The following is a 27001-nucleotide window of genomic DNA, read 5'->3' as shown; positions in this document are numbered from 1 at the left end:
ATTGTGAGGTAATAAATGTGTGTTGTTTTAAGCCACTAAGTTTTAGAGTAATTTGCTATGTGGCCTTTTATAACTAACCCAATAGTAAAGCCACAGGGAAGAGAAGGGGCCAACTTCTCTAAAGCTCAATAGCAGAGAAATGGTGACCAGACCACTCTATAACAGAGTGGGGTCAGGACAAAGGCTACATTCTTGAAACCTTACAAAAGAATTATCTCAAACAACTCTTACTTTTCTTCCTATACATTCTCTAGTTCTAGCTGGTCAGAGGGACTTATTCATTATCACTGTGTTCCTATGGCCAAAACTCAACCCCTAAAGATAATGGAGAATTCCCACTAAAACTGTCTGTCAAAAGTGTGCTATGTCTAGGGGCTGGCCTGGTGGTGTAGTGGTTAAGTTCAGGCACTCCGCTTCGGCGGCCAGGGGTTCGCGGGTTCGGATCCTGGGCACGCACCTATGCGCTGCTTATCAAGTCATGCTGTGGCAGGCGTCCCACATATAAAATAGAGGAAGATGGGCACAGATGTTAGCTCAGGGCCAATCTTCCTCACCAGAAAGCAGAGGATTGGCAACAGATGTTAGCTCAGGGCTAATCTTCCTCACCAAAAAAAAAGTGTGCTATGTCTAGCTACAGAATGATGAAAACGGTTTATAAATACCATAGGCTGCTTTACCTCCATTCCCTCCTATGGGGCTTTCAGGTCATTTCTCACAAGCAGGCACTAATCTCTGAGACTGGATCTTCAATCAAAAGCTTTTTTCCAAAATGCTGGCTATTTCAAATTAATAGACTTTTAGAGCTGGAAGGGGCCTCACAGATCACCCAGTCCTCATTTAACAGGCCAGGAAACCAAAGCAGATGAGGTTCAGGGATGGGACCAAGGTCATATGGGCTAGCAAGTGGCAGAGCCAAGACCAGACCTCTCGACTTCCAGGCTGGTACTCCCTCCACTTCACCCTGATTCTGTTTCTGGTGTGCAAGATAATTAAGACTGATCAAGGTTGATAACTACTTTATCAATTTTACCTTTCTTATACTCAAACATGCCTCAAGAGCAAATCATTTCTTTTTTTTTTTTTAATAATTTTATTTATTTGTTTTTCCCCCAAAGCCCCAGTAGATAGTTGTATGTCATAGCTGCACATCCTTCTAGTTGCTGTATGTGGGACGCGGCCTCAGCATGGCCGGAGAAGCAGCGCGTCGGTGCGAGCCCAGGATCTGAACCCGGGCTGCCAGTAGCGGAGCGCGTGCACTTAACCGCTAAGCCACGGGGCCGGCCCAAGAGCAAACCATTTCTAAAGCAAGTGCAGGGCCGGCTCCGTGGCTTAGCGGTTAAGTGCGTGCGCTCTGATGCTGGTGGCCCGGGTTCGGATCCCGGGAGCGCCCCGAGGCACCACTTCTCCGTCCAACGCGAGGCCGAGTCCCACGTACAGCAACTAGAAGGATGTGAACCTATGACATACAGCTATCTACTGGGGCTTTGGGGGGAAAAAACTGAATAAATAAAATCTTTAAAAAAAAAAAAAAATAAAAAAAAAAAAAATAAAGCAAGTGCACTGCCATAATCCGAGGCAGATACCACCACTCGCTGAGCACCTGAACTGTAGGGCCTCTGACAACCAACTTTTGTTTCAGGCTTAGGATGGTGGAGGTAGCGGTAATTTTGGCTGTGTTCATTCTAGAACAGTGCTGTTCAAACTGCAGAGCCCTAGGGGTCCTGTGGAGGTGCCTCAGGTCCCTTCACCTCTGTCTCAGCTGTTATATCCTGGGGTTTTACATAGTAAGATTTTCTTTGGATAAAGGGTTCTGACCACTAGTTTGAAGACCACTAGTATAGTGGGTAGGGAGGTAAGACACAGGCAGATATGGGCATCTGTCTCTCATGGAGGATTATGGAAGCCCCCCCACCCCCCCTTATTCACCCCCTGCCTTTTGTTCTCTTAAAGTCTCAACATGAAGCAGTAGTCGCCTCCCTTTCCAAGACCCAAGAAGATAAACATATTAATTCCCTGTGCAGCTCAATAAGGAAGTATAGTAACAAACCTGATTCCTCCCCCTCTTTCAATCTTCATAGCTAATCAATTTACCAAGTCCTGCCCATTTACTCCCTATATATTTCTGGGGTCATTCTCTCTCCTCCATCCCTACTACCACTGCTCTAGTTCAGGTCTTCACTACCTCTTGCCCAGATTATTGCAACTGTCTTCTAAATGATCACACTGACGAGGCTAGAACTAAAAAATGTTTAGGAAGCAAATAATTAAGGTTAATGGTCTTGAAATTCAACTCTTTATGGGTCACTCCCTGTTCAAAACCTTTTAATGACTCGCGTCCTCAGGATAAAGCCAAACCTCTAAACACAACCCACCAAATCTCCTTTTTTATATACCAGTGATACCAAACTGTCTGTAACACCCCAAGTCACTTTATGCCACCTAGCATTTACGTATGCCATTCCCTCTGTCTGGAACATTTGCCTCCCCCTTCCCCCTTTCTTTATCTGGCTAAAGTCCTGCTCATCTTTGAGGTTCAGCCCAGGTGTCTTCCCCAGAACACTGTGCGTGTCTCTATCCTAGCACTTACTGCATTCTAAGGAAATCATCTATTGACACAGACATGGAACCAAATAAGTTTTTTGAATATTCTACTAAATTTTCAGCATTAAAGTTAATTAGTTCAGAAGAAACCTCTAGTTTCCATGTATTTCTATTCATTTGCTTTACTGTATTTGGAAATACCATGACTAAAATGCAAACTCATGCCTGAGTATGTAGGGGATCATATATTTATATTACGTTTCTAGGTTTCCCATCTCTGATTCCTGTATCTCTACAATAAATTCTAACATGTCTAGTTCTGTACTACATTGGAAACTCACAGTCAAGTTGACTTACACAAGGCAAACGTATGTTGTCTGGTATGCTGTTGAATGTTATAAGGCCAGGAGGCAAATTTTAATGATGATGAGAACTGTGCAGCAGTTTGAGACCACTAGAGTGAGGCAGTAAAAATGCCAAAGCAGAAAGGGTCTCTTCTGATCTCTAGAGTCCACTTTTAATAAGGTTTCATGTTGTGCTTTGCTGAAGATCAGAAAATAAAGTACAACTTCTATGCCACTCACTCCTGTGGTCAAATCTTAAACCTCATCATTATCGGTAACTATATCGCCTCCAAATCTCAATTTGAAATAGCCACATTTTTTCTACTACTTCCTGTCTTTTAAGCTCACTCCCATTCAAAAATCCTTTAACTCCACTAGGACTCACAATTCTTACTGTCTCTAACCTTCCTTATGTTTTTACTTCTCTCTTTATCCAGCTTGCATTCCATGGTCAATAATTATAATCATTCCTTTGCATTCACCTTTAAGTTCCTGGCCCTTGTCTTACTTCATTATACCACTTGGCTAAACCATAATCCTAGTTAAATCCAACTCTCAGTCTTCTCTCTCTGTGCCTGTACCCAGACAGCCATTCTCTGCCATATTCCTAGATTACAAGTTGGCAAACACTTTTTATAAAGGGATAGACAGTCAATATTTTAGGCTCTGTGGGCCCTATACTCTCTGTTGCAACTATTCAACTCTCTGTTGTAGAGCTGAAGCAACCACAGATAATATGTAAATGATAAGCATGGCTGTGTTCCAATAAAACTTTATTTACAGACATTGAAATCTGAATTTCATACACTTTTCACAGGCCATGAAATATTCTTCTTTAGTTTCACCTCCCTCCCAAACAGTTAAAGATGTAGAACAGATTCTTAACTCTTGGGCCTTCTAAAAACAGCCAGTGGACTGGATTTGGCCCACAGGCTGTAGTGTGCTGACTCCTGACCTAGATAAGAATTTCACATTTTCTCTTTTCCACTCAAACATCCAACACCTATTCTTCCATCCTCACTCTCAGCTGATCACCTTTCTTTCTTTTCACTAAGCGATCTGGAGAGAACTTCTATAAGCTATCACCACCTCTATCCATTTAACTGTATTTGTGTCCTTATATCCTGGCTTCTCTCCTCTTGTTCTATTTCTGGCAAAGATCAACCCCTCATTCTCAGACTCATCCACTCAAAAATACCACTTTTCTCCCGTTTCTCCTCTATTGTTAGCATTTCCCTCTCCACCGGATCTTTCCATCAGCATACAAATATGTTATTTCTTTCATATTTGTAACAAAAAACACCCTTGTCCCCACTTCTCCCCCTTCAGGTAACACCCCATTCTCTCCCTCCCTTCACTAAAACATCTCTTGAAAAACTGGTTTATGCTTACTCTAATTTCTCTTCCCCTCCTCTCTTCATTGTACTCCAATCATGCTTTTATCCTACCACTCCTTTGAAACTGTCCTTATAAAGGTCTCCAATGACTTCAGTGTTGTGACATCTAGTAAATTCTCAGTCCTCATCTCATTTGCCCTACCAGCAAGTGAGATGTGGCCAGTTGAGTACTCCCTATTCCTTGAAACATTTTATCTTAGCTTCCAGGGCATTCTATCATCTTTCTTTTCCTCCCACTTCATTGACTGTTTCTTTCACATCTTCTTTGTTGACGCTTCCTCATCTCTCCAGGGATTAGTTCTTAAGACTTCTTCTCTTTTTTATCTTCATTTATTTCCTCGGTGATTTTATTCAGTCTCATGGTTTTATTTTTTTATTTTTATTTTTTTTGTGAGGAAGATCAGCCCTGAGCTAACATCCATGCCAATCCTCCTCCTTTTGCTGAGGAAGACCGGCCCTGAGCTAACATCTATTGCCAATCCTCCTCTTTTTTTTTCCCTTTTTCTCCCCAAAGCCACAGTAGATAGTTGTATGTCATAGCTGCACATTCTTCTAGTTGCTGTATGTGGGACGCCGCCTCAGCATGGCTGGACAAGTGGTGCCTCAGTGCGCGCCCAGGATCCGAACCCGGGCCGCCAGTAGCAGAGCGCGCGCACTCAACTGCTAAGCCATGGCGCCGGCCCCTAGTCTCATGGCTTTAAATAAGAATCTGTATGCTGACAATTCTCACATTTATATCTCCAGCCTGGACCTCTCCCTTGAACTCCAGGCTCATATATCTAACTGCCTACTACTTGGATATCTAACAGACATCTCAGATTTAACGTGTCCAAAACTGAGTTCCCGATTTTCTTCCTAAACCTGTTTATTCCTCCTACAATCTTGTCTATTTCAGCTAATGCCCACTCCATTCTTCTGGATAGGATTTTGGGTGACTTCCAGTTAAGTGTGATGGGTGGAAGAATGAGAGAAATGGGGCTGAACAATTTCAGGAATAGAAGACAGGGAAGTAGAGGCCCAAACGTGTCCTAGACTTGAGGCTTACTGCTACTGTGAGATATTAGCTGAATGCCATCACTTTTTTATTCCCAATATGCAGCTGGTAAGGGAGAGAGAAAAAATAAGTGGGTGTTGTAACGAAGAATCTCAGGGGGAAGAGGTACTAAAGTGCCCACTATCTTGAGGACATCCTGAACCTAAACCCTGCCAGATAATGAGACTGAAATAAGCAAGGACTAGACAAACAGGTTGTACAGTAATCATAAAACTGCTCCTGGCCGTGGAGATGCAGAGAGAACAAACCAATGGACATCATTACCTATGGGCATATGGTCAATGCTCTATCTCACGGAATGGGAAAAGGAGGAAGGGAAATCACCATGGATGATGAATGCTGTACACGTGAACAGTGTGAAGGAAGATTAAAAGATGGATAACTATTGTAGACTTTGAACTTTTCCCTATACTTAAGAAGCCATTTACTTGTCCACAGTTTCTTACCTAAAACCTCTAGGGCCAGATGTGTCTTAAGAGTCAGAATTGTTGGATTTTAGAAAGGTAATAGGGCCGGCCCCGTGGCTTAGCAGTTAAGTGCACGCGCTCCACTGCTGGCGGCCAGGGTTCAGATCCCGGGCGCGCACCGACGCACCGCTTCTCTGGCCGTGCTGAGGCCGAGTCCCACATACAGCAACTAGAAGGATGTGCAACTATGACATACAACTATCTACTGGGGCTTTGGGGGGAAAAATAAATAAATGAAGTTAAAAAAAAAAAAAGAAAGGTAATAAGTGCAGATACTGTAAAACTGTGTATTATGCCACTCCCTATAATCAAACACATAATATTTCCCTAGTAAAATGCATGAACATTCCACACCAAGTCGGATTAATGACTGTAAGTGGCCTAACATCAGTTGAAGGGAAGATTTAGCTACCAAATGAATTCAAGTCAGATGAGGTTTTGTGATAAATTCAGTTATGAAAAAACTTTGTTTTCAGAGCTTTTAGACTTCAAAACTGTGAATAAGTGATTGAAGATCTGTATTAATTTCAACTTGGAAGAGCTTGAACAAGACAAAATTATTGTCAACTTTAAGTAAGAAACAAGTACATGTAGGTCTTGAATTACACCTTTCATGAGCTTTGGCAGAAGAATAATACCTCAGGGCCACATGGTAAATCCAGGGAGGTAAAAGTTGATTCTTACCAGAAATGTGGAATCCCTTTCTGCAGTCATCAGCACTATGCCCTTTTCTTCCTTAAGTTCAGGGTAGTGATATAAAATCAGCTGACTGGCTGCAGCATCCCCTCGGGTCTGTAAGGAGGAACACTTATCAAGGCTCCATAAGGTACCACCACAACAAAACTACAGCTGCAGAGCAATAGAGAGTCTGGAGGAAATTCTGGCTCTTAACAGCCACTTGGGTGGCTAGTGAGTGGGAGGACTGGTTATGTGGGGGGATGGTCAGGCCTGCCAAGGCATGGTGAAACTGACGGTTTGCAGTGTTATTTGTGTCTTCAATTGAAAAAGGTTTGGCTTTTTTCCCAGAAAATGTTTACAGTAGGCAGTGAATCCTTCATCATGGCCATATATTTAAAAACAAAACTGCACAAGAAGCTACCAAATCCAGTTCTAAAAAAGCAATATGCCTGTGTAATTGCTACTTTTATGGACTAGTGCATTTCACAGATGAAATCTACCTCCCTTGGCTGGCTCTGAAGACTGAGCTCTTTTAAGCTGTAGCAAACAGCTGGCAGGTTTGCACATGGGCCAGATTTGTAATGTGCAGTTTTAAAATATAATTGGGGTGGGAGGTAGGGGGAAAAGAAGAATGGGAACATGATAATTTCAGGAAGAATGGACAAGGCAGTGGTTACCAGATCTCAGTTCAGACTAAGAAGAGAGGCTGGGTTCAAGGCTATGGCCTCCATGTAGTGTAGGAGGAAACAACTATACATTCAAAAAAGATCTCTGGGGGGCCGGCCCGGTGGCACAAGCGGTTGGGTGTGCACGCTCCGCTGCGGCGGCCCGGGGTTCGCCGGTTCGGATCCTGGGCGCGCACCAACGCACCGCTTGTCAGGCCATGCTGTGGCGGCGTCCCATATAAAGTGGAGGAAGATGGGCACGGATGTTAGCCCAGGGCCAGTCTTCCTCAGCAAAAAAGAGGAGGATTGGCATTGGATGTTAGCTCAGGGCTGGTCCTCCTCATAAAAAAAAAAAAAAAAAAAAAAAAGATCTCTGGGTTTCATCTCTAAAATTTCAGGAAGAGTCCTTTTAATTTATCAATACTTAATTATTGCTAGGGTACTCTTAATAGTTCAGCCTCTTAATTCTCCCGAACGTACTTCAAATATATTGATCATTTTGATCATAATTATGTTTCTGGATCTTTTTCCTATACTTGTATGTGAGCTTCACAAGGGCAGGGACCTTGTCTAATAGATTTCCAAGTCCTAGCATAGGGCTTTCCAACACAATACCATAATGGTTAAATTCACAGACTTTAGAATCAATAACCTGGAGTCAATCAATCCCAGCTCTACCACTTATTAGCAGTGTGAAGTAACTTCTCTGAGCCCACTTTCTTCTCTGTAAATAGAAATAATAATAGTATCTATCTCAGGAGATACTTGTGAGGATTAAATGGCATAATGTATATAAAACATCTGGCACATAGTAAGTCTATCAAATGGTTATTATAGTATGTGCCCCATAAATGACTGTTGGATGAATTATAAAATAAAGTGAAAGCTGCCTCCTCATTCTTTCTTTCTTTTTAAGAAACATTTTACAATTTTTGGATACAATCACAAGGATATTGTCACGAGCAAACCCTCATTCTATTTTGCACTCCCTTTACCCCAACTTTAAAGCCATTATAATAATGCTTGTTTTTTTGCCAGATTTGGCCTCCAAATAAAAAATGTCAATTCTAGTGATGACCTAATTTAAAATACTGACTTATTTTAAAAGCTTCAAATGCTTTGGATTGAACTTCTTAATCTAATATTTGAGAATAAAACAAAGAAAAAGAAAGGAAGGAGAGAAGCAAACAAAACATCTATAGATCGGAAACTATACATGTAGCATCCTGGAAAGTGCTGACCTGGTTAATAAGACACAGGTAAGACATGGAGCTTACCTTAAGGTTAAAAAAGATAACCATCATAACTCACTCATGTTTGTTAAGTGAGACACATGCAGTAAATATCTGGAGAAGAGACAGGAGAGATCCAGAAGTAGTGTGAGAATGTGTTTTGGGGTCTTTTCCAATTTTTAGGTATTGAGTAGGGCCTGGAAAGCTAGCCCAACCATCAAAGTATGATCATTCACAGCAAATACTGCTGGGAGTTAGTAGATATTCTGTGTCCTCAAGCCTCAGCAGGGGCTCACAGTCCCACAAAGGGGCAGGCCTCTTTCCTCTAGGAGATGAGCACAAGCCACCTACCTGAATATTTATAAGTGCAGTGAAGTGGAGTTCAGTACCTGTCCACTGTCCAACAAAGAACTCATAACCTTCCCTTCTTGGTAGTGCACAAAGAAACTGTGGGAAACAAACACACAAGGAGATAGATGAATAAATAAAATCATTTGCTCTATGTCCAACCACCTGTATCATTCACTCTATTTCTTCAATGTTTGGTTTTTAACACATTTTTTAAAATTACGAATTCCTACGTGATAATATAACAAACACACAAATACTTCCCAATCCATCTAAGAAAGAAAGCATTAGCGATCCAATTGAAGCTCTCTGTAACCCATTCTAATCCCATTCCAGAGTAACATCTATCCTGCATTTGGTGTCTGTCATTGTCTTTCAGGTTTTTATACATTTAATGTATAGTATGTGTATATCCATAAACACGAAATAGTACTGGGTTTTTTTTGGTTTTTTTTTTTTTTTGGTGAGGAAGATCGGCCCTGAGCTAACATCCAAGCCAATCCTCTTCTTTTTTGCTGAGGAAGACCGGCCCTGAGCTAACATCTATTGCCAATCCTCCTCCTTTTTTTTTTCCCCTTTTTTCTCCTCAAAGCCCCAGTAGATAGTTGTATGTCATAGTTGCACATCCTTCTAGTTGCTGTATGTGGGACGTGGCCTCAGCATGGCCGGACAAACGGTGCGTCGGTGCGCGCCCGGGATCGAACCTGGGCCGCCAGCAGCAGAGCGCGTGCACTTAACCGCTAAGCCGCGGGGCCGGCCCGAATTAACTTTTGTTCCAATTATTGTAATCACTTCATATTCTATCATCCGAGGCTGATACTGGAGCATGGTTCTAAACACTAAGAAATAATGAGTTTTATGCTTGAGATGTTTGGAATTGGGGATGAGTGGTGGAGAAGAGAATGTGCCAGAACAAAACAAAGTAAAATCAGTCCAATACGCATTAGTCATGGAATTGTCTTCTTGCCAACCACTCAGGCTCTGTTTTATCATTAGATGAGATAACTTCAGTGCCTATCTCAGAGCTGATCTCTTATCAGGGAAAAAAATTTTCTTTAGAGCTTTATTGAGGTATACTTGAAGTACAATAAGTCGCACATATTTAAAGTGTACAATTAGGGGCCAGCCTGGTGGCGTAGTGGTTAAGTTCACATGCTCCACTTTGGTGGCCCGGGGTTCGCAGGTTTGGATCCTGGGCACAGACCTACGTACCGCTCATCAAGCCATCCTGTGGCTGCATCCCATATACAAAATAGAGGAAGATGAGCACAGATGTTAGCTCAGGGCTAATCTTCCTCAGCAAAAAGAGGAAGACTGGCAACAGATGTTAGCTCAGGGCCACGCTTCCTCACTCCCCCCCCCCCCGCAAAAGTGTACAATTAGATGAGTTTTGACATCTGTATACTGTGAAACCATTACCACAATCAACATAATGAACATATCGATCATTCCCAGAAGTTTCTCCAAAAGTCACTTTGTAATTCATACTTCCCTCTCCGCAACTGTCCCTAAGCAACCACTGATTTGGTTTCTGTCACTACCGGTCAGTCTGCATTTTCTAGAATTTTGTATAAAGGGATCCATAAAATCTGTTACTTCTTTTTGGTTTGGCTTCTTTCACCCAGCATAATTGTTTTGTGATCTATCCATGTTGGTGCATATATCAATAGTTCATTTCTGAACTATTCAGCAATAGTTCATTGCTGAGTATTATTCCATTGTGTATGTATATGTACACAGACACACACACACCACAATTTCTTTATTCATTCACCTGTGATAGATCTGGATATTTTTCAGTATTTGGTTATCACAAATAAAGCTGTTATGAACTTTTGTGTACAAGGCATTGTATGGACATACACTTTCAGTTCTCTTGGGAAAATATCTAGGAGTAGAATGGCTGGGTAGTATGGTACGTGCTTAACTTTTAAAGAAACTGCCAGACTGTTTTCTAAAGTGGTTGTGCCATTTTACATTATTACCAGCAGTATATCAGAGTTCCAGTTGCTCCATATCCTCACCAATATTTGGTATGCTAGTCTTTTTAATTTTAGTAATTCTAGTAGTATCTCACTGTGGTTTTAATTTGCATTCCCATTATGACTAATGACGTCGAGCATATTTTCAGGTGCTTATCTGCCATTCCACTTCGTGGGTGAATTGTCTGAATCTTTTGTCCATTTTTTAATTGGGTAGCCTGCCCTCTTATTATTAAGTTTTAAGAGTTTTTAATATATTCTAGATACAAGTTACTTGTCAATATATGTCTTGCAAATATTTTCTTCCAGTTTGTAGCTTGTTTTTTCATTTTCATAACAATGTCTTTCGAAAAGTAGAAAATTTTAATTTTTTTTATTGTGGTAAAATATACATAACATAAAAGTTACCATTTTAACTTCTTTTTTTTTTTTTCTGTGAGGAAAATTGGCCCTGAGCTAACATCTGTTGCCAATCCTCCTCTTTTTGCTTGAGGAAGATTGTCCCTGAGCTACATCCATGCCAATCTTCCCCTATTTTGTTATGTGGGATGCCACCACAGCATGGCTTGATGAGCAGTGTGTAGGTCCGTGCCTGGGATCCAAACCCGTGAACCCTGGGCCGCCGAAGTGCGAACTTAACCACTACGCCACCAAGCCGGCCCCCCATTTTAATTATTTTAAGGGTACAATTCAGTGGCATTAAGGACATTCCCAGTGTTGTACAACCATCACCGCTATCCATCTCCAGAACTTTTTTCATCTTCCCAAACTGAAAATCCATACCCATCAAACAATAACTCCCTATTCCCCTTCCTCCCAGCCCGACAACCCCCATTCTACTTTGTCTATGAATTTGACTACTTTAAGTACCTCATATAAATGGAATCATACAGTACTTGTCTTTTTGTGACTGGTTTATTTCACCTAGCATAATGTCTTCAAGGTTCAGCCATGTTGTAGCATGTGTCAGAATTTCCTTCCTTTTTAAGGCTGAATAATAATTTCTTGTGTTTATACCACATTTTGTTTATCCATTCATCTATCAGTGGACACTTGGTTACTTCCAACTTTTGGCTATTGGGGCTAATGCTGCTATGAACATGAGTATACAAATAGAAAAATTTAATTTTGATGAAATCCAATTTATTGATTTTTTTTCTTTCATAGTTTGTGTTTTGTGATGTACTTAAGAAATCTTTGCCAAACCCAAGATCACTAAGATTCAATCTAATATTGTTTTTTCTACAAGTTACATTTACATCTATGATCTATTTTGAGTTAATTTTTAGATCCAGTGTAAGAGTGGAGGTTCATTTTTTTGCATATAGATATCCAATTTTTTTGCACCATTTGTTGAAGATTATCCTTTTCCAATTTAATTATCTTGTCACCTTTGCTGAAAAACAACTGACCACACATATGTTGGTCTATTTCTGGATTCTCTATTCTGTTCACTGATCTATATGTCTATCTTTCTGTCAATACCACACTGTCTTCATCATTGTAGCTTTATAATAAGTCTTGAAATCAGTTAGTGTAAGTTCTCTTTGTTTTTTTCAAAATTGTTTTGTTATTTTAGGTCCTTTGGATATCCAAATAAATTTTTATAATCAGCTTGTCAATTTCTTTTTTTTTTTTTTTGTGAAGAAGATCAGCCCTGAGCTAACATCCATGCTATTCCTCCTCTTTTTGCTGAGGAAGACCGGCTCTGAGCTAACATCTATTGCCAATCCTCCTCCTTTTTTTTTTTTTTTTCCCCTCCAAAGCCCCAGTAGATAGTTGTATGTCATAGTTGCGCATCCTTCTAGTTGCTGTATGTAGGATGCAGCCTCAGCATGGCCAGAGAAGCGGTACGTCGGTGCACACCCGGGATCCGAACCCGGGCCGCCAGTAGCGGAGCGCGTGCACTTAACCACTAAGCCACTGGGCCAGCCCAGCTTGTCAATTTCTTAAAAAGAAATCCTATTGGGATTTTGATTGGGATTATAGTTAATCTAGAGATCAACTGGGGAGAAATGACAACAATATTGAGTCATCCAATCCATGAACACCATTTCTCTCTCCATTTACTTAGATTTTATTTTCTCTCAGCAATGTGTGGAAAATTCTTTTGAGAATCCTAGAAATTATTACTGACACCAAGTCAGCTGGTCTACCTCACCTATCCCCTTTCCCTTAGATCTTTTGGCAGCTCATTACTCCAGCAACAATCTCATAATTCCTTTTAGGCACATAATAAACAGGATAGCATGGCCAAAACTGAAAAGAAAACTGCCAATAAAAGAGAAACTTCAAGGAGCTTGAAAATATTAAGGTCTGGGCCGGCCCCGTGGCTTGGTGGTTAAGTGCGTGCACTCCACTGCTTGCGGCCCGGGTTAGATCCCGGGCGTGCACCGACGTACCGCTTCTACGGCCATGCTGATGCCGCATCCCACATACAGCAACTAGAAGCATGTGCAGCTATGACCTACAACTATCTGCTGGGGCTTTGGGGGAAAAAATAAATAAATAAAATTGAAAAAAAAAAAAATTAAGGTCTCAGGTGCTGCTTCCAACATTCACTTATACTGATAGATTAAGATCCAGATCAGAAAAGGCTGAGATGTGTCAGAGAGCTAAAAAGCCAGAGACATACCGGGCCAAACCCACATGATTTCATAAGGCTGAAAATCTCACTTATCAGTACAATCAACAAATAAGCATCTTTGTTAAATAAACAGAGCACTATAACATGTGAGATAGTATGGAGCATGAAGAGATTGGTTAGAGAACATCCTTGTTTGGCAGCATTGATAAGCAATCCTCATGGTCACTGGAAACTTACTGTTGGACAGGACTGAGCCCGGTTCCAGATCAAATCAAACTTCTCTTGCTATAGGTCAGAAAAGAATAAAATCCACAGATAAGAAAACACAAAAGGCCACAATTACATTTAAATTCACCAAGACTGAACTCTATAACTAAAATACAACTAAAACAATCTCTTAAGTTCCATCATTTACAAATCCCTCATATGACAGAGAGGAAAAACCAGACGTATGCTTTGCTGTTCAGTGTCAGAATTATGTGTGAAGAGTAGATACTCCAAATATTCCCAACTCTCCAGGGGACTCTGCCAAGTGTCAGAGACGCCAGGTTAGTTAAGTCTGTCAGAGGGAGAGCTAACAAGCCCTGTTCAAATAATGAGTCAATATCAGAGATCTAAAATATCATGAAAAATGCAAATCCCTTTGGCTGTTGAACTCATGAAGGGCAAGGGTATATATGTATAAGAGGCAAAAAAACAAGATAGCAATATTCTCACAACAACCAAAGGGCCTGGCTTTATTTTTCCGTCTATAAGTTTTCCTCCTTAATCTTACACTTACACATGTAGGCTCAGTATATATTTGTATATATTTACATATTTGCTTGATTTAAATTAATCTAAGCTACTTCCTCTTCAGGGAAGAAGAAAAATTAAAGAATTAGCTGATAACCCAGTACATCAAATGCTTTCTTATGGTAGAAGTCAGTAGAAGGACATTAAACCAGAAGAAAATAGCAGCACCCCTTCCCAGTCACAGATCTCAATGGTCAAGCAGCGGCCAGTGACTATCTCTAAGACAGCAATTTCAAGAAAGGGAAAAAAACCAAGAAAATGCCACTTGCTAAGGGGAAATGCCAGACAGAGACTAGGAGAAGGCTCCAAGTCAGCTCAGGTATAGGTCACTTACGGACAAGAAGGGAAGAAAGCTATGCTAGAGGCCCTGTCTTAAATTCCAACAGCTCAGTTGGAAAACACCAAAAAGAAATAAAAGACTTGGAAATTGGAAGCTTGGAAATTGCTCAGCACATGAACTTACACCATGTTCCCTTATCAGAGACTTGACTCAAAGCTACATTTCTAAACCAGAGAGAGGGAAAATAAGAACCATAAATACACCATATGGAACATCCAATCTTTGGTACTTAGGGTACAATAAAACCCCTCAGAGCTATAAAGGCAAGTTCTCAAGAGGCAATAAACATAGGAAAAGTAAAGGCAACTGCCTGCTAAGGTTAGAGACCTGACCTTCATATTACAACACTTCCATTTTCCCCTCCAAACTACTTACAGGAATAACCGCATAGACTGTATCTTTTGCTGCAAAATACTGCTGCCAAATCTGTACAAAAAAGAGGGTGTCTATGACATGTGGGTAATCTTTTCAACCTGTGACAAGAAATGGTGACAGCTTTCATTGCTCAGAGTAATATGCTATTTGTTAACAGGGAGGAAAACCCAATGTAATGCTTTTATTACTAGTACATGATTACAAAAAAGATTTAATAGCATCTACTCTTCTAGATGATTAAACTGTAACTCTTAATAACAAATTCCTGTCAGAGAAATGGATTCTATGACCTTGTTAATCATTTTGCTCAAGATGTGCCTTTGGTATAACAGATAAGTTCTTTTTTTCATATCTTCTCTCTTCCCTCCCCAAACCCATACTCCCCAGCCAACTGTGGGCATTCTCAGAAAGCCTGGACATCAGTCATTCAGAACCCAGGGTCTGGAGTCAGGCAGACCTAGATGCAATCCCAGGTCTAATCATTTGCTGGCCACGCGACTTTGGGAAAATTACTGAAAATCTCTAAATAATATCAATATAATCATCAATAAAATAGCAATAATATCAACCTCACAGGACTATTGTGAAGACTAGTTGAATTAATGTAGGTTTGTGCTTAGCACAACAGAATTATAATGCAAACCAGAGCCCAGGTGCTCTGAGAGCAACAAAAAGGCACTTAACCCAAGTAAGGCAACAAGAGCCAGAGGAGGAAGCTGTATCCTGAAGAATGATCAGGAGTCAACTAGATGAACAGAGGCTGGGGAGATAAACAGGTAGAAGATAAGAGAGACATTCTAAACAGAGAATTACAGCATTAGCAAAGGCACAGAAGTTGGGGAAGGCATCATACCCAAGGTGGCACCTGAGTGAGCTGGTGTTAAAGAATGGGTCACCCTCCTTTGGAGTTGCTCTGCTTTGTCAGCATTCCCATTAAAATGGGGGACCCCAACTGGAGACACTAATCAATGTGTGATCTAACCAAAACAGAACACAGAAGGACTGTTATCTCCTAAGACCTGGGCAGATCACTCTATCACTGCCAATATAAGGTTGCTTTGCCTTTTTTTTGTTTTTTTGCATATCAAAACACTGTCTTCTCATTTTAAGGACAGCATATTCTATTTACTTTTATTTAATTTATATTAGTACATAGTTTATGAATCAACACTGAAATATATAAGACTAAGATATTTCCTAAGATAGTTGACCTTGGTTACTCAAAATTATTTTAACAAACACAAATTTGTATCTAAAATTAGAGGTCTAAATAACATTTGTCATATGATTAGGCCTCCCGGGCCTGGCTTCTCTCTCCCCTAAAGGACGTGCTTGGTCTCCACTTTCCAGTGGCATTTCTTCCCAAAGGCACAGTTTGAGGTCTTCCTGAGACTTTGCATAAGCCTCTATTAACAGAAGTTAGAACCCTCTGCTGTCTTTGTTTTTGTGTCTGTCCTTCGACTGGGCTAAAACTCCTTGAGAGTAGGGGATTCTCTCATTTATTCTGTGTCTGGCACAGAGCCTGACATTTAATAGGTATTCAGTAAACGCTTGCTGAATCGAATGATGAAGGATCCAAAGAAAACCCATGGCAAGTGGCACAACTTCCTGTAAAGGAGTATGATGCAGAGTCAAACAGACATGGGTTGAGTCCTAGCTCTACCACTCACTAAGTTACTTAATCTCTAAGTTAGCTTCCTCAGTTGTAAATGGGAAATAATAGCACCTACAAGATGATTATAAGAATTTAATGAAACAGTGCATATGAAGCAGTAAGTCAGTATCTGACACATAGTATACTGCTTTTATTATACTTTGATTCTCTCAATATACCTAAAATATAATTCATGGAACTATAAGGAAAGCCAATAAATAGCTTATTATAGTCTAATTAGAGAGATAAGATTCATAGACATGAAAATTTAAATACCAAAGCAAAGCAAGATATATGGAATGACCAAACAGGCAGGATTTGAATGCTTTGAAGGAAGGTGTCCAGGAAGCTTCCTGCAGAAGGTCTTATAATAATGGAGGACTCTGAATGCCAAGCAAAGGAATATGGGAAATCACTGAACATTTGCAAGCAGGTTTCTTACATAATATTTATTTATTTATTTATTTATTATTTTTTTTTTGTGAGGGGATCAGGCCTGTGCTAAGACCTGCCAATCCTCCTCTTTTTTTTTTTGCTGAGGAAGACTGGCCCTGGGCTAACATTCGTGCCCATCTTCCTCTACTTTATATGGGACACCACCACAGCATGGCTTGCCAAGCAGTGCATCGGTGTGGGCCCGGGATCCGAACCAGCAAAGCCCGGGCTGCCACAGTGGAGGGCGCGTACTTAACCGCTTGCGCCACTGGGCCGGCCCCCATATTTATTTTTATTCACTTATTTAAAAACACAAATATAGTACTTACTCTGTGGCAGGCACTATTCTAAGTGCTTTACAAATATTAACTTGTTTAATTCCCCAAATAACTCTATGAGGTAAGTATTATTATCATCTCCACTTTACAGACAGGGAAACTAAAGGCCCAGAGAGGTTAACTAACTTATCAAAGTCATACAGCTAGTAAGTGGCAGAGCTAGGACTTAAAACAGGCTACTTGGTTCTAGAGTCTGCGTTCTTAACCAATACACTCTGCTTCTCCAAAATGAAAGCACAACTTTAAGACCTCTCAACTGGTAAGGCTATGATAGGGGGAGTGGGAGAAATGAGAGCAGGGAAACCTGTCTAGAAAGGTAATGCAGTAATCCTGGTATAGAGTAGTGATGATTTCAAATAAGATGTGGGCAACAGGAATGAAAAAGAAAGGGGAAATGTGAGTTGATTAGACATACAGGAGTGAGACCAAGGAAGACAAGTTTTCTTATGCCACTGTTTTTCATTTAATTCATCACTTTTGCTTTCTCTTTCTAGAAAGAAGTGTCAGGAAATGTATGCTCCTTTCTACTTTCAGATTTGGCTCACAGAGCACACATTTTCATGAAGTATGCCAACCCATTTTCATTCATTACCTGTTTTATTTCTTCTGCAGTTTTGTCTTTTACCATCTCAATGTTAAAGATTGAACTGAGAGTCTGAAAGAGAAAATAAAAAGCAATTAACACCCACAATTAAAAAAATAAAACAGCTTAACTCTATCTGTAAGCCTTGTGGGAAGAAGCATGTCAGGACAGTGAAGCAGATCTTTAATAAGCAGAGAACAAGTATAAGAAAACCTGCATGCTCAGAGAAGGGAGCCCCCAGTCCAGGCAGGGTTTCACAGTTCTATTCCCCGGGAGTATCTATAGGTACTTCCCAAATGCTTCACCTTCACTAATGAGCATTGGTAAGAGGAGAAAGTTTGGTTGTTTACTTCAACTGCTATTCTAGCAGGGGTGGCTCCTTATTTGCAAATTAAATGACAAAGTAAATATGCTTTTATTTGATTTTTTTAAACTACTTCCTATGGAAAGGAAGGGTATCTCTATATTTCCTTCATATTCCCTCTAGCACTCCCAGAACCCATACTATGCTAGGGGTCAAATCAAGGACACAAAAATTCATAGAAATATTTCTCATCTCCACAGCTGGAAAATCAAAGAGTCACAGTAAATATGTTCAAATTTGCAGCCTCTTGTTATAGATGTTCCATATGACTTCAGACTTGGATATTTAATAGAAACCTACCTTGTCCTTAGTGAATCCTCTGCTCACAGGCTGTTTCCCCAAAGTGTCTGTCTGAAATACATGATGAGAAAAGATATTAATCTATACTTTACTCATAAGAAAAAGACCACCAAGCTAGGTAAGGTGCCCAATTATCTCATTTAGTAATTCTGTACCTGAGAACTCACTTTTCTCCACTCTATATAGTAACTATACACATTGTTCTAAGAGTTATTGTTTGTGAGACAACTTTTCTTTGACTAACTTTTTCTTTTTTTTTGTGAGGAAGATCAGCCCTGAGCTAACATCCATGCTAATCTTCCTCTTTTTGCTAAGGAAGACCGGCTCTGTGCTAACATCTATTGCCAATCCTCCTCCTTTTTTTCCCCCAAAGCCCCAGTAGATAGTTGTATGTCACAGTTGCACATCATTCTAGATGCTGTATGTGGGATATGGCTTAGCATGGCCGGAGAAGTGGTGCGTCGGTGCGTGCCCGGGGTCCGAACACGGGCTGCCAGTAGCGGAGTGTGCGTTAACTGCTAAGCCACGGGGCCGGCCCTGACTAACCTTCTGAGATACAAAAATGAGAAAGGATTTCTTTGTTAGTAACCACCACTACTACTACTGAGAATCCATTCTATACCTGCCACTATGGATAGGAGGGACTCCTTCCTAGAATGAGGCCTGCTTGGGTTTCCTGTGCTCCGCCCTCTGATCTACTCCACAGTGAGCCACAGAGGAGGTGAGAAATGGAAAGACATATTTTCTAAGGCTGCTTCTTATCTGTGACAGCACTTCTGACAGCACACATCCTCAGCAGACTATAGAGTCTTTCCCAGTACCAGGTCTTAATATTCCCTCCATCAAACTAGACTCTCCCTCAAAAAAGGCCAAGAATAACTGAAAGTGATTCTTTTCTCTCCTAGCCCACCTATCTGAAAAGGCCACAGTCAGGAAATCCTATTTCAAGTTGTTTCCGATAGTAGGGATGGGTTGTTCTGAGTCTTCCTCAGACTCAATCTTAGTTCAAGACCAAGCCTTTCAGAGGGAAGGAGTACAATCTACACCTGGGATTCTGAGGCTGAAAAACACTTTCTGCATAAAACCCTGCCTTTCATTACTCTGTGCTTTAATGAATCCAAATCTTTCATAAATGATGCCCATAGAACTCTTACTCACAAATTAGACAAAAGCCTGGTGTAGAAAAACCTACCAGATACACTGTTCTTTTTTTTAAATATTTTTTTATATATTTTTTTTTGTGAGGAAGATCAGCCCTGAGCTAACATCCAAGCCAATCCTCCTCTTTTTTTGCTGAGGAAGACTGGCCCTGAGCTAACATCCGTGCCCATCTTCCTCCACTTTATATGGGACACCGCCACAGCATGGCTTGGCAAGCAGTGCGTCGGTGTGCGCCCGGGATCCGAACCTGTGAACCCCAGGACGCGGAAGCAGAGCACGCACGCTTAACCACTTGTGCCACCAGGCCGGCCCCGACTCTGTTCTTTTTGGTCATAATCCTACACATTGGCAGCATCCTAATGCAGCCTTTCCTTCATATGTAAACTGTCTGGAAAAGAAAATGTTGATTTCATTTTCACACCCCTCACCTTCAGGTATATCGCGAAAACAAAACAAAACCCTCCATTCATGCAGCTGCATTCACCTTTCAATCACTAAGCTGGGTGTATTCTTTTCCCACAATGTCCCTCCAATGCATTCTTTGTTTCCATTTTCACTTACAGAAATAAAAAATTTAAGCTCCAAATATAAGCTTATTGCATTTTATCTAATTTAAGACATCACTGATCTTAAGAAGTACCATTATTTTATCTATCAGAAAATGATGCCAATTAAATGACATAATACTTTCATATCACATCAATTTTAAGACAATTTTGGAGACATTAAAATATTAAAAAAATGCGGGCTTTAGAACCAATGAAATAAAGTAATTAAAATTATAGTTGAAACTATGTGCCAAAAGTCTCAAGAGCATTTAATAAGAAATTTAAAAGGATACTTTACTACTTCTCTATGGATGCTTAGGAAATCTATGGGGACAACTTTTTTGTTATCACAATAATTGATTGGATGGTGACACCTGCATTTATAGGAGTGGCAGAAGTGCCAAATGAGCTGTATTTTGCAGATGAGTTTTATGTAATGAAGAATTTTCCCTCACCCTACACCACTTTTCCATGTCTAGCCAGATAGCCCTGTAGGTGAAAAACCTTTTTATAATTACCTGGGCCTAGAATCTAACTCTGTTTTTTTTTTTTAATACAACTTTAATAAACACTGAATTTTTCAGAAATGCAACTACCACATAACTTGGAGAGAAGACTGTACATTGTGGAATCTCATGAGGGTCAGTGATAACAACACTGTTCACGGTTTGGAAGTTTTTATAATTACCAACACAACACCTGTGTACCAGGCAGCATTTGCTGCTTATGTATTCATGGTGATTTCACATATAGGTGAAAGCATCTGATGACTGCATTAGGTCTCACAGGATAGTGTGCCTAAGAACTTACATACTAAAATATGTATTTTATTAAAAAATACTTTCCTTTATATTACTGTTACGGCATTACATTGACTTTCCCCCCTGAAATTATGTGTGTAGGTGGGTTATACTGTCTACATTTCATTTCAGGGTAGAAAAGGGAGAATTAAAAAAAAAATTATTATAAAAAGGGGATGTTAGGTCTCACGTGATAGGGAACCAACGACCCAAAGTAAAGAAAAGGCTTCGGGAACGGAGCTATTAGCCATTAGCCTTCCTCTACCTGGCTAGATGAGAAGGACAGTAAGTGAGTATTTACCTAAGAGTTGCCATAATTTAAATTAAATCTTTACTTATTCTGCATCTTGTCATCATAAAGCTGAATTTCTAAGTCTGTTTACAAAAAGGGGCAAGGAGCTTTCCCATATAATATTGAATGTTTATAATACAGTAATATTTCCAAGAGCTACTGATTTGTAACCTTGATACTATAAATGTTTATTATAGGAAATTACATTTGTTAAAATATTTGTAGTAGAGTTGTTCGTTCACATAAAGTTAGTTGTAAACTATGTTTGTCACAAGAGGTTGAATTTGCTCCCCAACGTTGTGATGATTAGCACACTGACTATTGTTTTTGTTCTAATTAACTTGACTAGTCATTAAAAGAGTGAATAGATGCTCTTAAAATTTAGGATACCCAAGGCAAAAAAAGTCATTTGCCAAGTATAAAATAAACATTTCTCATTTTAAAACACAATATAGAATCTCAATTTTCCACTGTAACTGTCTTATTTCAGGCCTATACAGCTCACACCTGGATTACTGCATATTCTCCCTGGTTTTGTCCTCTCCCACTCTAATTTGTCCTGTGTGCCACCCTAGATTAGCATTTTTCAAATCACAGGTTGTGAAATCAATTTAGTGGATTGTGGCCAGAGTTTTTTAAAAGATGAAAAAAATAATAAGTGTGAATTGCATGTAGTAAAAGTAAGCATTGTTTCGTAAAAATTTTGTTTCAGTTATAATCATATACATAGGTGCGAACCGAAGTGCAATGTAAAATATATTTCTTAATGTAGGTCACGGTCAAAGTTTGAAAAGCACTGTGTTAGATTAGTTTTCCTATATACAGCTTTCAACATGCTTTTCCCCAGCTTTGATTCTTGTTTAAGGATAATAATAGCTATTAAGCACTTTTCTGCCCCCTGATCTCTATAGCCCACTGCCATGTTGCCTTGCCTTGACCACTTGACTTCACCCCCTGGGAGGAGGGACTACCCTTTTCATCTCTCTATCTCCACCATGACCACGTACCTTGCCGGAAAGAACAGGATACGATTTATGGATGGAGACTGAGCTGAGTAGAGAGAGGCTATGTTCAGTTCATCCAGCTGACCCATCAGTGAGCCCACTCTCAGGATTAGGATCAGGAGTGAGGGTGTAGAGCACTGGTGAGCCAACACACAGAAAGGGGCAGGTCTTACCTTCTCTTCCACACATCTGATAAAGTCACCTTGCCTGGAATGTCCCACTGGCTGCTTCCGAAACTCACTCCGCTTCTCCAGTCGGAACTCAAAAGCAGCTGGGTCAGACCTGCTCAAAGGTAAACCAAAAGTTAAACCACCTGGACCTTTTCAGATTTGGAAATAACAAAGCATCATGTTCCACTTCTGCAAAGAGAGGATGCAGGCATTTAGAGGCTGAAGGATCTGCCTACAGTTAAGTTAGGCCTAAGCACAGGCCTACAAAAGTGGAAAAAGAAATCCAGTTATTCAACTAATGTTAACCCTCAAAAGGCCTGTCTAACATTTCTCTCCTGCAGGATATTCCCTAGTGGTGACACAGAGCTTGGTCCCTTGGGTACTTACACTCTGGGTACTTGGAATTCAAATCCTCAGAATGGGAAGGGGACTTGGCGGTCATCTAGCTGGGTCACTTCCTCAGGCAGGAATCCAACAGCATTCCTACTAGGTGTCAAGCTTTTACTTGAACACATCTAGTTCTTGTCCATCTCCTTCTCCCCCTACCCAGGTTAAACATCTGTTTATTCAGATGCAGGCGATTCAGAGGCTTCAGGCAGCCTATTTTGCAGAAGATTTAGCACCTGAATATCTCCCTGACCCAAAGAATCTGCTCCTGTAGACGGAACATCAGAACCTGTCCTGTATGTCAAATGGGCTGGTCTTTAGGCCTAAAGTCCAGGTTGGGGCTGCTGCCCTTGTTAAGAATTCTTCAGGCCGTATAGCTGACACTGTGATATCTGGCTCTGTACACTTTGGTGAAGACATTATACAGGGACTCCAGCTCCTTAACGATGAGACCTGTAGTGTTATGGGTGAGGTCTGCAGGATCCAAGGACATCTTGGTCACCTCTCTGGTTGGGTCCTTCCTGGTCAAGGCACTGTAGGGGCTCCTTTTCCATAAAACTCTTTTCTGGAGGTGACATCAAAACACCACTCCCTTCACTGCCATGTATATGGGCAGATCTTTTTCCTCCCCTCTATAGCAGGCCGGCTCCTGGGGACCGAGTTGCTCCAGGAGTCCTACTTGGTGGGGTGTGGCACCTGTGCGGCCAGGGCTTGCAAGTGCCAGGACCGGGGTCAGTGCTGCCAACATTTACATCTGTACCTGGGCCTGCCATGGTGAGTGGATAGAGAGAGCAAGGGTGGCCTAGCAAGTGGAGTCTGTGCACTCCCACTCTGGACATCTTTTATTATAAAAACATTCAAAACCTAAATCTGTCTCTCTGTATCTTTCACCCTCAGGAACAAGAGAAAATGGCTAATTCCTTTTATATGAGTACTGGAAAATCACTATTATATCACACTCTAAATTTCTCTTCCCTAGGTTAAATTTCCTTAGGTTTTTTTGGCTCCCTTCTATATACGTGATTTGTGAATCTCTCCTCACTGAGGACCTGCCTCTCTGGACATTCTCCAGTTTGTCCACACTCTAGAATAGAGTGGGCCTGGAACTAGACCAAATCCTTCCAATTCACCAATGCAACGTGCACTTTGGTGAAGACACTACACAGGGACTCCAGCTCCTTGGCAATGAGATGATGCAAAAACCCAGACACTGGGCTAGAATGGGGTCAGCACGGCACACAGCCTTGTCCTGCGGTTGGCTCACACCAAACTTGCAGTTGGTGCTCCAAGAGCCCAGGTTTTAGTGCCTATGCCCCAGCACTAACCCAGGACTGTAATTCCTTTTAAAGCATCTCATGATATCCTACCTGTTTGGTCCTGGGCCCTAAGGCCAGGCCCTGTTTTGACTCTTCCCTTAACTTGGTCTAGGTTTTACTGACCCTTTTTTGGTCCTGCTTTCATATCTCCCTTTTCATCTACCTCAACCTCATGTTCTTTTCTTTTTTTGTATCCACACAGCTTTCCCTCCCAGCTCTTGTCTCACTCAGCTTCTTCTAGGACTTACCTTTTCCCTTCTCCTTTTCATTCATTTAACGAACTTTACTTGTTGTCTCTTGCCTGTTGGTTACTTTGCTGGACTCTGGGGATACAAAAGTAAATACGCCCGAGTCCCTACCTCAAGGAGCTTAGTATCTAGTGAGAGGGACAGACATGTAAATAAGTACATTAAAGGACTACAGGTATTATGACGAAAATTTGCTCAAACATTCCCAAATGGTTGAGGTGGTTTCATGCCTCTGTACCTTTGCTGCTGCTGCTGCCCCTACCTGGAACATCCTCTCCCAACCCCATTCCTTTACTCCTTTGTGACAGATCACAGTACTCAAAGGAGGTTTTGGTAACAGATAAAGCTAGAGAGACAAGGATCAAAGCCTGTGTGGAACATTAAGGAATATGGACATTATCCAGAGGTCAATGGGGTGCCTTGAAAGCACACTCTTCAGGAGATAGCAGTATGCATAAATGCTGATGGGAATGACCTAGCAGGGAAGGAGAGTAAAACCAGGTATTCATTTGTTCATGAGTAAGGATGAATGAGAGCTGTGAAATACTCAGAGGATGAGTAGACAACTCTTCTGAGATGCTTGTCCGTGAAAGGGATCCATAAGAAATGGCTGAAGGGGTATGCAGATCAATGAAAGGTTTTTAAGATGACAAATACTTGGGTATATCTGAATGCTGTTAGAAGGAGAGCCAAAATACTCATTCATTTATTCCATCATTCTTTCAAAAAGAGAAGAAAGATCACCACAGTAGCAGTGAGATGGATGGGGGTGGAGGGTCTAGGACTGGAAGTGGGAAGACTAGCTGGAGTATGACTGCAAGAGTCCCAGGTGAAGCTGATGGGGGAGCGAATTAAGGCATGGAAGCACAGATGAGAGAGAACTCAAAGCTATATTACTCACTTTTTGGTTTCCTTTCATGAGACAACTGCCTGCCTACCCTGCCAAATTCTCTCCCAAGTCCCTTTTAATTTCACCTTTGATCTCCTTCAGCTCGTTCCACTTGAACTCGTCAGACCTTCCCATAACCCTCTTACACCCACCTCAACTCCCTCTAATCTCCAGGTCCTTTCCCCTAGAAGCTGAGGGGCAGTGTTAACTCGGATTCCAAGTCAGATGAATCCCAACCAGCTGTGTGACCTTTGGAAGGTCTCTTACTCTCCCTGACCCTCAGTTTCCTCATCTTAATAAAAGGATTCACTCCTAACCCTTTTATTAAGATGATCCAACTGTGACACTGTCAAGTCTTTGATGCCCTGCTCCCACCCCCAGTCTCCTTTCCTTGCAGTCAGGACTCTAGCTAGGAGCCTGGGAACCCGAGTTCTAGACCAGGCCTTGGCTTACTCAATACGTGACCTTGAGCAAGTCCAGTCCCTTCTCTGGAAGGCTCCATTTTCCCATTTCCATGATGAGGACAGGTCTCTTGGAGCTGCCTGCTTCATAAGGGCTGTCATACGAGTCCAGCTCAGCGTTTGGCGAACTAAAGCATACAGACAGACAACTGGGGAAAGAGCCAGAGCTTTGCAGAGACTCTCAGCTCGGACACTAGCTGTGTGATCTTAAGCAAGTGACCTGCCTGAGCCCAGTGACATCATCTACAGCGTGGGGACAGTAACAGTGCCCGCCTCGCAGGGCTGTGCTAAGCACTGACCGCGTCCGAGACACCGGAAACGCGGGCCGCGCCGCCCTCCTCCCGCCCGCTGCCGGCCGGTGCCGCACCTTCGCAGTTGCTGGATCTTGTCGCGGTAGCGGTCGTAGAAGGGGTTGGCCTCGAGCTCGGCCCCGGCCCCGGCCCCGGCCCCGGCCCGGCTGCCGTCGGCGCCCCCCGCCGGGCCGCGGCGCACCGGGAACACGCGCAGCTGCGCGGGGGACACGAGCCCCAGGCCCACCGCGCGACTGCGCACCGCGCACAGCCCCCGGTAGAGGCCGGCCACCTGGAGGACGGCCGGGCCCGCGCCGCCCGCAGCCGCCACCACAGCCGCCATGGCCACCCCCGCCTCCTCCTCCTCCTCCTCCTCCTTCTCCTCCTCCTCCTCCTCCTCAGGCGCGTCGGCCTCGGCCCGCCGCCCGCGCGCCCGCTCCATCGCGCTCCGGGTCCGCCGCGCCCGCGCTCCGGCACCGAGGTTCCGCGCGCCCAAGGTTCCGGGCGCCGGGGCGGGGGCGGGGGCGGGGGCGGGGGCGAGGAGGAGGCGCGCTGGAGGGGCCTCGCTGCTCCGGCCCCGGCCCCGGTCCCGTGCGCCCGGCCGCTGGGTGTGCCGCCGCTCGCCTCCTCCCCCGAGCCTGCCGGGATTCACGCCCTCGCGCTCGGGACCAGCAGCCTCTGCGCTCAAGTCTCCTTTGAAAGCCGTTCGGACCTGCTGATCCTCGAGGCTCCGTTTTAAACTCTGCACACTCGCTGTAGTAGTCGCCTTTCAGCATCCAAGGGCCTTTCGTCAACTATAATCACAGGAGCGGCTTCTCTTTACTGAGCGTTTCTACGTGCAGGACGCTATCTGCTTCACACCGTGTGAGACAGGTTTTATCCCTCACTTTACAGATGAGGAAACTGAGGCTGAGGCATGAAGAGACTTGTTCAACGGCTGAACTCTTTTCAAGATG

The 27001-nt window shown here is 42.3% G+C and overlaps 1 protein-coding gene across 2 annotated transcripts in view; it reads right to left on the bottom strand.

Moving 5' to 3' along the window:
* The window catches only part of ATPAF1 (ATP synthase mitochondrial F1 complex assembly factor 1), a 30309-nt gene extending 3783 nt beyond the window's left edge, over positions 1-26526 (bottom strand). Inside the window, exons 1-8 of one of the 2 annotated variants that reach the window (XM_014796466.2) lie at positions 26123-26520; positions 22458-22566; positions 18480-18530; positions 17825-17887; positions 14806-14856; positions 13533-13580; positions 8730-8825; positions 6488-6595 (exon numbers count right to left, since the gene is read on the bottom strand). In XM_014796466.2, coding sequence (XP_014651952.2) covers positions 6488-6595; positions 8730-8825; positions 13533-13580; positions 14806-14856; positions 17825-17887; positions 18480-18530; positions 22458-22566; positions 26123-26487 — 891 coding nt within the window. In that variant the 5' untranslated portion in view covers positions 26488-26520. Of the gene's footprint in view, positions 1-6487; positions 6596-8729; positions 8826-13532; positions 13581-14805; positions 14857-17824; positions 17888-18479; positions 18531-22457; positions 22567-26122 lie in introns of both variants that reach the window. The other variant, XM_087445995.1, reaches the window with a different exon arrangement.
* Positions 26527-27001: the final 475 nt, after the last annotated feature.

The sequence above is a fragment of the Ceratotherium simum genome, chromosome 22 (genome assembly GCF_057802395.1).
Source record: "Ceratotherium simum simum isolate JZ-2026a chromosome 22, ASM5780239v1, whole genome shotgun sequence".
NCBI classification, from domain to species: domain Eukaryota; kingdom Metazoa; phylum Chordata; class Mammalia; order Perissodactyla; family Rhinocerotidae; genus Ceratotherium; species Ceratotherium simum.
This window is presented reverse-complemented; position numbering and strand designations above follow the sequence as displayed.